The 15,221-nt window shown below is 30.8% G+C and overlaps 1 protein-coding gene across 1 annotated transcript; it reads left to right on the top strand.

Moving 5' to 3' along the window:
- The first annotated feature begins 4,697 nt into the window (after positions 1 to 4,697).
- Positions 4,698 to 13,967, top strand: LOC111620201 (3'-5' exoribonuclease 1-like). The gene is made up of 4 exons (XM_023362098.1): positions 4,698 to 4,860; positions 9,159 to 9,282; positions 13,070 to 13,224; positions 13,810 to 13,967. The coding sequence occupies exons 1-4, from the start codon at positions 4,799 to 4,801 to the stop codon at positions 13,859 to 13,861; spliced, it is 393 nt and encodes a 130-aa protein (XP_023217866.1). The 5' UTR covers positions 4,698 to 4,798; the 3' UTR covers positions 13,862 to 13,967.
- Positions 13,968 to 15,221: the final 1,254 nt, after the last annotated feature.

The raw sequence follows: 15,221 nt of genomic DNA, 5'->3' as shown, positions 1-15,221 counted from the left end.
CACCCAAGGTCGTAGGCTTCCACCGGCTAAACCGGGTGAGGTTGGTGCTCTGTAAAGCGCATGCGCAAATCTGGCTTTTCGTAATCTGAAAATACAGGAGATTCCACTCGGCCACTAATATTCGAATATACAAAAGCTATTTTTTTCCACGTGTAGTATAGAAATTTGTAATAAGATACATAATGCGGTTATAATAAAATATTGTGCGATTATTTTCATATAATTAAAATTAATATTTATTTATTTTTTAGAGAATACGAGGGAAGCGGCGCTTCCAACGCTTCTAATGACGGCACGCCACTGCTATAATAGTGCCCACAGGACGGAAAGAGTTTAAAAAAAAGCCAACCATAACGAATTTATTTAAGAAACAGGACACAGACTCTCTTCGGCTCTAGTACAGTATACTACTGAAGATACTTAATCATAATTTCTCTGGAAAAAACGCGAAATTTTCAAGCAAATTTACGCTTAACAATGGCCATTAACAATAGAAAATTCGAACAACAATTCGTTACGTATTGTTAGAATATATTTCTAACAACGCGTGACGTATTACGTTCCCGTCATGTTTTTACGTCACGTGTTACGTAAAAACATTCATCGGTTTGAAAAATGAAATTTACAAGTGTCGAATTTCATTTATATTTATTTTTGAAAATTCAAAAGAAACACCCGAAAACGTCACGTGACTAGTCCATGTAGTCACATGACCAATTGATGTCGCCATCTCCGCCGTCCAATGTGCAGCTCCGCGACTACAACGACCTTAAACAACGTCATATTGAACGGCGCACATTAGGTAAGTAGTCCTACGATTTTTTCTTTATAGCACTTTTTATATGGGATAACGAGAAAAAATTATACGCATTTTGGAAATGTCTATTAAGCATTCTTCTTTAAAGATTAAAAGGAGACTCGTGATGGTCTTAATAGAAATTATTATCTTCACGTGGTCAACACGTGAAATCGATATGTTTATACCGGAAGTAGATGTGAGTAATAGATTTTCGGTTCGGAGCACATGGTGCGGAGTTGTCTGTTGATTGCATTTTGGACAAAGTTGTATACGTAGTCGCAAGAACAAGAATTTAAGAGATATTTGGGAGATTAATGTACACTATTTAGAGCAATGTGAGTGAATATTTATAAATTAATATCATTAAGGGTACAGACTAAGGGTACTTGTTTATAACCTCAGTGTGAAAACATGACATGTTGAAAAGTATTTGCTTCTAGAATGAGCTAAAGGTTTAATGTTATCAAAGAAGATAAATACTTTCAGATAATATGCTATAGCTAGTTAGAATATATGACTGGTAATTGGAGATTGTTTAATATTTGTTGAGATCACTGTATCACAACTCTTGTGAGAAGACATTTTAATAGATCTATACAATATTATTATACTAATAAACATTGATTAAAGTTTTAATCCTCTCCTTTGTTGGGAGTTCTTTATAAACTTTTTAATACACTTGCTGGAAATTGAGCTGTTATCTGTGACTACAGAGATTTCATTAATACCTGTTTGATATGTTGACAACTTTTTACTGAAAAAAACAAGATTCAAATTACTCTTTTTTCCAGGAAAATGATAATTGTGATAATAAGAGAGAAGACAAGAATAGTCGGTCTGTACTTGTGTCAGTGGGGCAAGGATACATCTAAAATCTCTTCATTATAACTTCTATTAACTGAAGTGTTCATTTAGTTTATTTCTGAAACTTTAGCTGCTTTGAGCAAAGGAAAATACATCAATTGGGTTACATCATTTGAAAACTTTCTGGAGAACTTGAGTTTCCTAATAGTCTGGAAATGCTTACTGATTAGTGATGAATGACAACATTGCTAGTTGATCATTCAACCTCTATCTCACCATTGAAGATGGTGAGCCTGATAGCAGCTGGTAAATCACTGGAAACAGGTAATGTTTTCAAACAATGCCTGGTCTCGGTGGTTGAACTGGTAAGCATTTCCAAACAGTATAAATAAATACAGTAACCTTTTACCGAATTTATATTCTGTTACATTCTATGCAACTAAATAAATTAATAAATTAATATTTAAATAAATGTTTTTCATACATATTTAATTATAATACTTTTGTTATCCATGTTTAACATGCAGGTAGCTTTTACTTGGTTTATGATGATCAACTTTCACAATTAATATAAATCTTGTATTATGAGTATATGGGAAAAAGTGTATTTTATTGAATTGTTGCATTGTTTTGTTGGCAATCTCTTTGTTATTTATATAGTAATCATGTAATATTTTAACTATATAAAAGCTTGGATTTTTTAGAAGTATTTTATATACAATCATAAAAACTATACAAGAGGGTGGAAAAAAATTCTGTATGTACAAGAATTCACTTGACACATCAATGTGGTTGCCCAGTTCCTCTCATACTTTTTGCAGCATAGTTCTATCAATGGTGGGAATATCCATCTTGATCTACATCTTCAAATCATTCTGATTGAACATGACATCCTTGATACAACCAGCAGTGCCTTGTTTACCAAATCAGACACAATGATTTGTGACTATATCAAGGATGCTGTTTGTTCCTCCCTTACCATGCAATCTACCCTTAATTAACTAAGGATGAAGATTTGCATGATTGTTGTTATAATTGTAAGATCATGTGGGAGGAACTGGACTTGCCTTGGTGCATGCTGAGTGATACATGATAGAATTCAGTTAGGTCGTAAAGTGATAGGAATCTAGTATTATCAGCCACTTTTGCTTTTTAAACTCTTACTTCTTATTAAAATTCAGTATAGTATCGGATCAAATATCCAGCAAATTTGGGATTGGAAGTGGTCCGGATTTCTGGATTTTTCAGTTTTCTGGACATGGGTTAGTGGCATAACATTTTGTGGTAACCACTTTTTTTTTTTTTAATACTCTTTCCACCCTATGGGCACTAAGAGGACCTCTTATAGCAGGCCCATTATGGGTTCGGCCATACCCACAATGGGGCGACTAGGTTATGATAACCACTAGTGATAAAGTAATGTCATATTTGAATGTAAAAAGAAAATCATTAGCAAAAGTTAAATTATAATATTCTGTTTTGTTTTTTGTATTTGGTTTATGAGGAATATTATTTTACAGTAAAAAAATGGAAAAAGAAAGTGAAGAAAATAATGATGCCAAACCAGTTTTAAAAGGAAAAGAGAATGAGGAGGATAATGCTTTCATCCAACTGTCAGGAGAAGAAACAGATTTGGAATGCAAACAGCACTCAGAAACGAATGTGAAACCATTAATTTATGATGTAACGAAACAAAGCTTGGGAAGTATTCATTCAAAGATAAATAAAATGAACAAAGAAGAGTTAGAAACTATGTTACAAAGGCTAAGTCTGAAATCAACGTAAGTAATTCTGAGTTTATTATTATTTTGTATTGATATTTTGTGTCACTTTGAGTTGATTTCTAGATTGATTAAAATAATTCCTCATAAAATTTAAAAATGATTCTGTAAATTAATGTGTATATATTAATTTTTTTTTTACTTCTTTGTCCTTACTGTTTTACATTTTTGTATATTTATTGTCTACTTAGACCTTGTTTATTAATAGGACTTATCATACTGGTGAAGTTTCTGATTAGCAAAGAGAGGAGATCTTAGTCAAAAATCAAATCAAACTGTCAGGTGAAAGTAATAAGCCAGAACCTTAATGTTATAAGGGCCAATGGCCCTTATAACATTAAGGTTCTGGCTTATTACTTTCACCTTATAACATTAAGCTNAAGTTTTTGAATTAATCAAAAAAAATTTCATTTCTATGATAAATTGTGTAATTAAACAATGAAATTCAAAATCAAACTTTCTGATACATAATATCAAATTGTTCATCAAAAATCATTTTTCAAAGCATAAAAAATATATATAAATGAATGAAATATAGAGGAAAAAAATAAACTTTGTTTTCTTTTATTTGATTTATTTATGTGTATGGTCCTATGATTTATTTTGACAAGTAAAATCATAGTAAAATGAATTACACTTTACGCCTACATTTAAATATATAAAATAAATACACTTAAGTGTTGTGGCGTTACTGTTTGCAAATATTTAGAGCATAAAAGGCGCTCGCGAAATCATAGGAAATGATGCCTTTATTTGATTGTAAGAAGATAATTATATATTTACAGATAAAGAAATTTGTATAATTATAATCAGAATTAATATTTTTAAAGTGTTTTTAACTTTATTCAAATATTATGTGTAATTTTTGGTTCAAATGCTTCAGATTATTGAAGTCTAATATTTCTAATTTACAAGCATTAAACTATAATTGAACAGTTTCCAGTTAAGTTTCAGAAGTACAGGATCTTTCAAATTAATGCTATCACATTAAATTACTGTTACCATTATCAGAGAAGTGTGAGACTTACACTAATCAATAGAGTAACCATTTGAGTTTTGTCTCACATCTGTATTATGCCCCATCTTGTCTCATTGACTACTACCTCTAGGAAATGTCATAAACAAAAAAGCAGTGGAATCTAAACAAAAAATATTTGACTTCAGCCATTTGAAATTTTAGTTCTTGAATTGTGGAATGATGTTTCATTTCTCTTTTCATTAAACTATTAAAGATAAATAGTAGTAGGTTTGAATCTATCAGCATGATTTTTATAAGTGTAACTTTTGTGTAGTTATAAAAATAATTTTGAGTTTTTATTTTTAATATTAGAGATTATAAAATTAAAAAAAATTGATTTATTTAAAGGATGTGGTTGATAAAGCAGATACTTTTCCCTTTGTTCTTGAAAGATTTATGACGTGGATGGCTAGCTACAAACTTGGGTGTGGCAATTCATTTGCCATTGTGACGGATGGGTAAGAATCACTTCTCAAGTAAATTGTAGATAGATAAAAAATAATTATATTTAAATAAATTTATCACTTTTTAAGAATGTGATTGTTAATTTTAATGTATTCATTAAATTTAAAGAATAAGATCAATCAAACCTTTTAGTAGAATTAGTCAGTCCTTCTTGAGAGTTGAACAAGAATGTCCTAACTCAAATTAATTACAAAATCTCATAAAAGTCAATAACCTTTGCAATAGGAGAAATTATAAATCTATTCTCTGGGTGATGTATGTTTAAATTCTGCCATTATATTATCTGTTCATATCAACAAAGTTTATTTTCTAGTTACAAAATATTTCAGGAGTTATTGCAGTGTAGTCTTTAGTTGGAGGAAGGATGTAATGTTTGAGGACACTTGCCATCGAGCCAGTGCCTTCAATAATAAGACATGTACGAATTTATAGTCATGGCTATCTCATTGTCACACGGGTGATAGTTCTATTGCAAAGATCATACTCTGAAGCATGTAGCCTTGTCACAGAGGATAAGATATGTGCATGAATCTAGTGGTTTTGCTATATGTTATGTCTATGTTGTATGCTTAGAATTTTGTTAATATGGATTGATGATATGAAATTTTTGAAGTAAATTCATTAAATGCATGAAAATATGTACGGTTTTTTCTCTTGTATTTATTCTTTAGAAATATAGTGAAGTGTCAAAAATCTGGACTAATTCGGACCAAACCCTACCCGGATTTTCGAATACAATGGTGCCCTGTACTTTAGATCTTGTTCATTCCAGGAAGCCATTCAAACTCTGAATTGAAGTCTGAAACAATTTTCCCATTAGAAATAATGGAAAGTTAATTAATCTGTTCCCAGATTCTAAACAATAACCATTTTGATAAACTTAGATAGCAAGTAAATTTAATTAAAGATAAAAATAACACAATTAATATCTTAAATAATAAATTAAAACTTGAAAACAAAACATAAAATATGTATATACTGATTTTAAGAGAAAAATTCACATAAAAAGTCATTAAAGAACATTTTAAAAAACATTTTAATATCCTGCGAGTGCTTTTGACATGTTTTATGTGAATTTTTCTCTTAAAGTCAGTAAAACTGTTGGCGTGATATCCATGCTGCATATTTAAGTTACTTAACAAGATATGTGAATACTGTATAATAAAATAAAAATTACATTTACTATAACTTAGTGAGGAGTGGCGATGTACCATGTTGCTCTTGGAGAGGAAGAGAATGATTACTATTTACAAACGAAGATACTTTCCATAAACACAACAAATAACTGTATTTCTGGTTTTTTTCTTTCTCTTCTGTTTCTTAACACTACTGGTTAAAAGTTTTAGATCACACCTTTAGCCACATTTGTTGCTTTTATTGCTTTCTTATATTTAAGAATGATAATTGTTGTTGACTTCGGCATCTTAAATGTGGCAGTCGGAATGACTGCATAGGTACTGCTTTCATGCTTTGCAATAAAGTTACTTTTTTCACCTCAACCATCACCACTACAACCTTCTTGCTTCCACATATTTCTTGGGAGCCAAGGTTAATAGCAGGGCTGTGGAGTCGGAGTCGGAGTCGTGGAGTTTTGGTGTTTTAGGCGGAGTCGGAGTTGGAGTTGGATGGTAAGGAAAAGTCGGAGTCGGAGTTGGAGTCGGTAGATTTTTACGCGACCCCACACCCCTGGCAGGATTGTGGAGTCGGAGTCGTGGAGTTTTGGTGTCTTAGTCGGAGTCGGATTGGTAAGGAAGATTCAGAGTCGGAGTTGGAGTCGGTAGATTTTTACGCAACTCCATAGCCCTGGTTAATAGGTAAGGGTTACAATATAACTGAACACACTAACCTTATTTTTATCCCAGCAGGATGGAAAAATTAACACAAATGTGAGAAAATTAAAACAAAACAAACTTTTTTGAAAATGATATTCTAACTGACTTACAATTGAAATTAATTAAAAAAAAAAAACAGAATAAAATGGAACATCTCAAGCATTTGGAAGCGCTAGAAGTATTTAAAACAGAAAAGCAGGGAACATATATCAATTTTAAAGAAGGAAAATAAATTTCCCATGCATGACAAACCTTATATGATATGTCATTATAGAAGATTTACTACAGCAAATAAAAATAAAGACACCCCATTGGTTAATATATAAATTTGAATTTATACTAAGTTTTCATTGCATTCCATTTTTGAAAATTGAAGTAATTTCATCAACCTGAAGCAGGTCTTAGGAGTAGACCAGAAGCATTTGTTTTGTCTTAATTTTCTTACATTTGTGTTAATTTTTCCATTCTGGTGGGAGAAACATAAGGTTAGTATGTTCTTTATTTTAATTACCTGCCAGTTTCTAGAAGATTAGAACATTTAAATGCACCAAACATAAAGTAAAAAAGCACTGAAAATATACTTATGCAATGCAAGAGATGCTTTCCCAGGGACAGTGAGAGACGACACACTGGCACACAATAGATGCCTTTTACATAACAAGCACATTTTTTCACTGTGTATGCAGTTTGAATGTAGAAGCATTATTTAAACTCTGGATTGAACTTCTCTTGAATTTAGCATTCAGACTTTGGAACATTTGAACTTAGAGTTGTTCAAAATATGAGGTCTTTTCAAAAAATAATCAAACTTTTTGAATTGAGTGGAAATGGAGTTTCCTAGTGTTGTGAGGTTGGCAACACTATGTTCATGATAACCTACTGAGTAAGCTGCTTTTTTTGGATTGTTGATATCGCATTTCGTTCACACATTATTGTTTTTTGAGTGAAAGGTGTTTCAATGTTCATGGTGATTTTTTCAATGTGTGATTTATGGGAACAATGATGCAATGTAAAGTTTTGTGTGAAACTGGGGAAAGTTTTACTGAAATATTTCAACTTTTGAATTAAGCTTATTGAGGCAATGCTCTAAGTTGTATGCAGTGTTACAAATGGTTTACCTGATTCAAAAGTGGTCGTCAGTCAATTGAAGATAACCCTCAACCAGGAAGGCCTTTGACCTCAACTGATGACACTCATGTTTACAAAATCAAGGATCCAATGCATGCAAATCATCATCTAATTGTCAGAGAACTTATAGAAGAGGTTGGGGTGTCAAAAGGGTTGTGCCATGACATTTTAATGGAAAAATTGAACATGCATCAAGTTACAGCAAAATTTGTTCCTTATTTGATGACCGAACAGCAGAAGGAAAATCGAATGGATGTTTGCCTGGAATTCCTTCAACAAGTCAATGATGACAAAACATTCATGCAAAGGATCATAACAGGTTGAGAGTTGGGTTTACAGTTATGACATTGAGACAAAAGTTCAATCATCACAATGGATTGGCAAGGATCTCCACACCTGAAAAAAGAACAACAGTCTCAATCAAATTTCAAGGTGGTGATCACTGTTTTTTTTCCTATCTCAACGGAGTTGTGTGCTTTGAATTTTTGCCTCAGGTCAAGCAGTCACCTGTCAGTACTCTGCAGATGTTTTGAAATGGTTGCATGAAAAAAATTCATAAAAGGAGACCAAAGTTGTAGCAAGACAACTCATGGTTCCTTCGCAGTAACAACATGCCTGCTTACTCAACCTTGTCAATTTACCAGTTTTGTGCCAAAAATCAAATGACACTCCTCTCCAGTCTCCCTACTCACCATTCCTGGCTCCTTGTGATTTTTTCTTGTTTTCAAAATTAAAATCAATGCTGAAAGAACATCATTTTGACATAATTGATGACATTAAAACAAATTTATCACAAGCATTGAAGAACATTCTGAAAGAAGTTTACCAGGACTACTTTGAAAAGTGGAAACACCACTGGGATAAGTGTGTGAATAAGGAAGGGGAGTACTTTGAAAGGGACAAGGACCAATAATCTGTAACTTGAAGAATAAAAATTAAAAAAAATAAAGGTGTAAACTCCAAATACTTTGTCATTCAAGTTTAGATGTTTTAAGTTCAAGTCCAAGTTCAAAGTTCAAGTTCTAAGTTCAAGTTCAAGTCCAAGTCCAAGTTTCACAAGGAAAGTTGTAAACTATATATTACATAATCCCTATGTTTAAACAAAAATTACACTAATCATAATTTCAAAATTAAAGAATTACAAATTTTGAATGAATATTAGCACATCAACAACATAAGGCCAAAACAACACTAGCAATGAATTTACTATTGAAATGGTTAGCCATTTTTCAACAGAAGAAACCAGATTTTTGATACTTCATCGTATATCTATAATTACTTTATATGTACAAGTGCATTTCTTTATTAAAAATTATTTATTTTGTTTACAGACCATGGGATATGAATAAGTTTTTGGTTGTTCAGTGTGATTTGAGCCATACTTCATTTCCAAAGTTTGGTAAAAAGTGGGTCAACATTTGTAAAACATTTGCCAACTTTTACAAGACAAAAAAGGTTAGATATTCTTACTAAATTTTTAATGGATTAATTATAGTATGTATTTTTGTATAGGTTTATATTTTATAGTATTCAACTGAAAGTGATCATATTGCAACTATTAAAATGCATTATAGTTTTAAACCTTCCATTTGACATCAGCTTCTAAACTTAACTAAATTGTCTACTTGTCATTAGTTTGATTATTGGATAGTTTCATATTCATTTCAACTAAATTACACTGAGCTATTCTATCTATTATTTAGTCAATCATTTGGATGTTTGTAACAGGAAAATCTATAGTGTTTATAAGGCTTGTATTTGTTTTCATATTCAAAATTTCTAAATTTAAACTCATTGAAATGAACCAAATGCAATATGAACAAATTCATGCTGCTGATATTCAAGTGATCCTGTTAAGTACAACTAATGACTTCTATAATTTACTTTTGAATTGATCATAAATGTCCATTTCACAAACACTGAAACAATTAACACTCAAAGAGTTAATGTTTTTTTTATAGATTCTTTTGGTTTACATAATATTCCAGTTCAATTTTGAAATTTTTCCAATATATTTCATCTTATATTTAAGTGATTAGAACTGTAATATACTGATTTATTTTGGAACAGAACATAGACAAAAGCAGTCTTTTAACTTCAAGAATGGTTTTTTTTTTATTAGGGATGACAAATTTGTATACATCACAAAAGAGAAATATCAATCTTTCAATTCATTCACCTTCTCTTTTTGCACCAATTGCTTTGCTATTCCAAGAAATCCAAGTTAGCTACAGTTATTCCATTGATGTTAGATAATACCAAAATGTATTGAATTTTATTTACTAACATCAAATGGTGAAATAGTTATCTTTGCAGCATTGTAAACTGATAATAAAATAAAACTGTTTAATTCTTTTATGTATAAAGTAGCAAGCATGATTGGTAAACCGATTCACGTAAGTCTGTATGATGTCGAGCCTTTCTTTGATACCATATATCACATAATACTATATTGTTCGAGATCTAGATCAGTGTTTTTAAATCTTTTTTATCTCATGGCATACTTGAATCTATAATTAAATTTTACGTGACTTAAAGTTGTCCTTGTAAATATTGTATTGCCACTTAACGTAATTGTTTTTGTCTACATTTTCTGTGAATTAAATAAAAACAGTATTGTCATTCCTTAAAATAGCAGCAGGTTACAACAATGGTTATGTAAATTAATAATTTTCATTTAAGTAAGAAAAGCAATTAACGTTAAGTCTTAATTTGCATTTAAAAGTGGCATGGTAATTCTCTTTAGAAACCTGTCAAACGTCCTGCTGTTTTTAAGTTAAAATACTTTGAACTAAATATGGACAATATATTGATAGGTACATTTTTGATTTAAAGAAAATTTCATTTAAATGAAATAACCCAGTGTTATGCACATATAATTTTGCTTATGGTTTTAATTTTGACATGTACGCTTATTGTTCTTTGGGTTCCTTTTAAAAATAATTAATTTTATAATCTTAAAAAATTTTGTGGCACACCTATGATTTTTTCATGGCACACTTGTTGAAAATACTGATCTAGATGCAAGCTAATATTTTATACTAGATCTTGGAACAAGTACATATACAAATACTTGTTTTTATCCTTGTTCTGTATATATGTATATTGTAAGACATACGCCACTAAAAGAGTTTAATTCTAGGTTTCTTATGTCTAAAACCACCATGGATTGTAGTGGTATAAATAAGTGTATTGCTTGCATTACTATATGCTATGTTTTGTGGCTATCGTGCTCAATCAAGCCACATTAGGTGGTTTGGGTCGGGATTTGGTGTAACTGTTCAAAGCCATTCAAGAAAATCTCAGGGTTTAATGGAGATTTGTATCAGTCCCTAAAGTCAGTAGCTGATAGTTTTGGCCGTCCATCCATCCATCACTGTTCATCTGTTAGAATTGGTTATATTAAGACAACTTCAATTACATATCTTATACATTGAGTAAAATATTAGATGCTACGTTTAGACATTGATAGATTATATGTAAATTTATTATTAGCTTTTAATTATAATTGATTAAAGGAAAATATAGTTAGCATTGTCAAAATCAGTTATGTTATAAATAGAATTTTCAAATATACTAACATTTCTTTCACCTCTAAGGTAAGGGAATACATTGTTGGATGGATGGGAGGAAAAAATTCACTTGCATTATAAATTATGGGTAGCTGTGTGTGCTAGATGGATGGGCAAACAAAGGATCAGGTTGCATGGTAAGAAACCCATCAATATTCTCAATGAGGCAGTATTTCTACCTATCCATGCCTTGAGTGAATAAGGTCGCTAATACCGGTGCATGGTTTTCAAAACCTCTCGGTACTCTATCATTATAAGAAATTACTTTTTTTTAGGGGGATTTGTGTACATTTCTCTTGCTTTTGCAGATGTGCTTTTAATTTCTGTAATGTAAAAATACAAAGAATTTTATAATTTACAGCATCTTTGTCTAATAATCAAGAGCTCACTATCACTAATTCTTCATGTGTGTTAATCAGACAGAAAAAGACTCATCTGAATATTTTCGCTTTTTCTTCTGTTTTCCTGCACCATTCATATGCCCACTTACCTTTATGACACTAGAATATTAAATAATAACCGTGTTGAAAACTTTAAATTACAATACAAGGTAGAGATTGTAAAATATGTCGTAAATAAAATATTTTGTTTATTTCATATTTTATACACAATAAGTCGTTAAAGCTTTATCTTCCCCTTTTAGCCATATCATAATTGGTTTAGGCATATTACTATGTGAGATTAGCCGGGGGTACTAAACGGGAGTACCACTTAATCGACTCAAAATCGTGAGATTCGATCTCTAAATATTTTTAAGGAGGGCTTTTAGAATGTTAAAAGAAAGATCTAGATGGTGAGTTCTAGATATCTTCAGGATCCTAGACATCAGTTAATCAGATTTATTACATGTGGATTAACACGCGTTCATTTCAATATGGAGAGGATGAAGTATTTTGATTCAGACATAATGAGACTTAGTTTCAAACATAATATCAAATATTTAATAAGGAAAAGGACAAGTATACAAAGTGGACCTTCAATATATATCTATTTATACTATTGCAGAGAGAGCAATCATGTTTCCAGTTAAAATCATACTACCTCAAATTATATTCTTTTATCTTCTTCTTAATTTCCAGATAGCTGCGAATGTTCTTATCTTTGGTTAATTCTTCGGTGGCACTTTAATAAACATTTTCTTCTACTTAGGAACTTAAATAACAAACTTTGTATGAACTTCGGAGTTGATTATGGGCATTGGACGTGGGGAGATGATATGGAATAGGTTCTTCTCTTATGGAATTTTGTGGCGTACTCCTCGAATGATACTAAAGAATCCCTTTTTTTGATGTTTTTCTCCAATAAGAAAACTGTATTATTTTCATGTGTTTAGGAAGAGTGGGGGTTTACAGAGGGGTAACTGGACTGTATGTGACTCAAAATTTGTGAAGATAAGGGAAAACAAAAAGGATGTAGAACTTCTGTTCAGAAGGAAGTGAATTTTACCAGTTTCCTTCATTTTTAACTTAAAATTCTTTCATTTAAATCAGAAATATTATTTCTAACATTTATGGATTTGACATAAATTTTCAATTAATAAAGGGGGGGTGTTCAGAATCTCACAACTGTATATCAAAGACATTGACTGCCCTGTTATAAATTTGACATTTTAGCATGCATTTTACTTTAGTTATTATGTTTTATTTATATATTTTGTATTTTGAATTTAGCGTTCATTGAAGAAAATGTTGCAAACGCTGGACATGGAATTCGAAGGACGAAAACATTGCGGATTAGACGATGCTCGTAATATAGCCAGGATCGTAATTCATTTATTAGAAAAGGGTGCAACAGTTACTGTAAATGAAAGACTTTCATGGAATGAGTAAGGAATTTGCATAATTTTGATGTATTTAATATAAAAAAAAACACTTAATTTCATAATTATGGTTTAAACTAAAACTAAGACTGCTTTTTTGGACTTGAGAAATATTTTAACCTTTGTGTTAACAAAGGGAAGTAAAATATAATGTTTATTTAACATGGAAAAAACCAACTTTTTGTTACAGTATTTCAAATTTTTGCATAAATGTTCAAGTTTTAAATGTTTTCCAGTTCATACATGTGTTTGCCAGATAATCTAGGCTACTAAGGTGTTAACACAGGACTCAGGATCAAATCCCATGATCAAAAAATCAAGTATTTAGAGGGGTCTCTATTGGATATGTTAGGCCCTGTCCCTTGCCACTGAACCTGCAGACTTTCTTGGAGTTTTTAAACTTCAAGATAGTCCTTTTTGTATATATAAATAACAACAACTCAAAGCCCGAATAGTATATAATAAATTACCAAACGATCGCCTAAATATAATGCCTACCTCTAATGTCAAATTAGTTTAGTCCTTTTTGTTTTTGTTTTATTGTATTTTGAGAAATATAATATGTATTTATAATTATAATTTATTTTACAGAATTTCTTCAAGAGTAATAAGCGCATCTGGAGGATTTGGTCATAAAGATTAGCGAATTATTACAATAGTGAGGTCAAAACCTTTAAGCAAATCACAGAATAAAGTGGTCAAAAATTGGATTTTGTATTATACACCCAACATTGTACAGTTAAAACTTTATAATGTATATTTTTAATAATTGTTACATACAATATTTAAATAAAATTATAATTTGTACAATTTTTACATTTCTTTCTACATGAGAATATTTATTTATACAGGGTATATATTTATACTGATAAAACAATTGATTGTTACAAGTACGCTGGGTTGTGCTTATGAAGGATTTTCAAATGTTATCTCTGGAGTTTACAATTTAAGTGTTTTTATATAATAAATTTTCTATACAGTCGACCCCCCTATAAGATAGAGATACGTTCCATTCTTTAGGAATCTGATTTCTTACGAATCCTTCCAATCACAACCCGACACGTGCCAAGTTTATGGACTACGGCTGTTTGAAAGATTTTCTTCCATAAAATTAATCGATTCTAGACTAATCCGACTCAACATTTCCAAAATACGTATATTTTTATACATATTTTCCAAAATACCGGTCACAATTTTTTCGTAGTTTTATAGGAATCGTAATTATAGGGACCGTAATTAGGGGGGGGGTCGACTGTATATTGCTTTCAATTTAGTAAAAATATTATCAGTAATATTTTTAATAATAGAAAAATTGTTGACTTTCTTTCAGATGCCATAAAAGCTTTCCTGTAAAGTTTTTAAGGATTTGGGTTGATAAATATTTACATATTTTATTTATATATGACTGTAAAATAAGTTACGTGGCCTAAAATAAGAAATTGTCAGTAATAAATTATCAAAAATTAAAAAAAAATAGTTTAAAGAGGAATGAAATACTGTCCTAGTTGCATTTGATGACACTATTCAACTAATCAATAGAATATGTAGAAGTTTATTGCTCAATAACTAAGTTTTATCACCAGAAAATAGGAAAATTCACTTTCATTTTATTGAAATATATGCTATAATTTTAAAATTGTAAATGTAAAGTGAATAACATTAAATGTGTTTATATTTGACATTGGAGTGATGAATTCGTAACTCCCCTGATGTATGTATTGTTGATAACGCTACAAACTTACTATAAACTTATACATTGTGTTCGGTTGTGGGCGAAAGATCTTATTGCCCACAACCGAACCGAACTCACATTGAGGTTTTCAGGTTCAAGAAACATATTTAAAAGAAACTAATACATACATTTTGTATTTAGTACAACGTAGACTACATATACACACTATTTGCTGTGACAGATCCAAGTGATCAGTAGGATGCTATTCGCATATAGTTAAATAAATAAAATACAGTACGTATACAATAGTGTGCCGATACCCGTAATTTCA

The sequence above is a fragment of the Centruroides sculpturatus genome, unplaced genomic scaffold, assembly GCF_000671375.1.
Source record: "Centruroides sculpturatus isolate CEXI.00-Female unplaced genomic scaffold, Cexi_2.0 scaffold231, whole genome shotgun sequence".
Taxonomy (NCBI): domain Eukaryota; kingdom Metazoa; phylum Arthropoda; class Arachnida; order Scorpiones; family Buthidae; genus Centruroides; species Centruroides sculpturatus.
The sequence above is the reverse complement of the archived record's forward strand: the minus strand, read 5'-3'. Positions and strand labels throughout refer to the sequence as shown.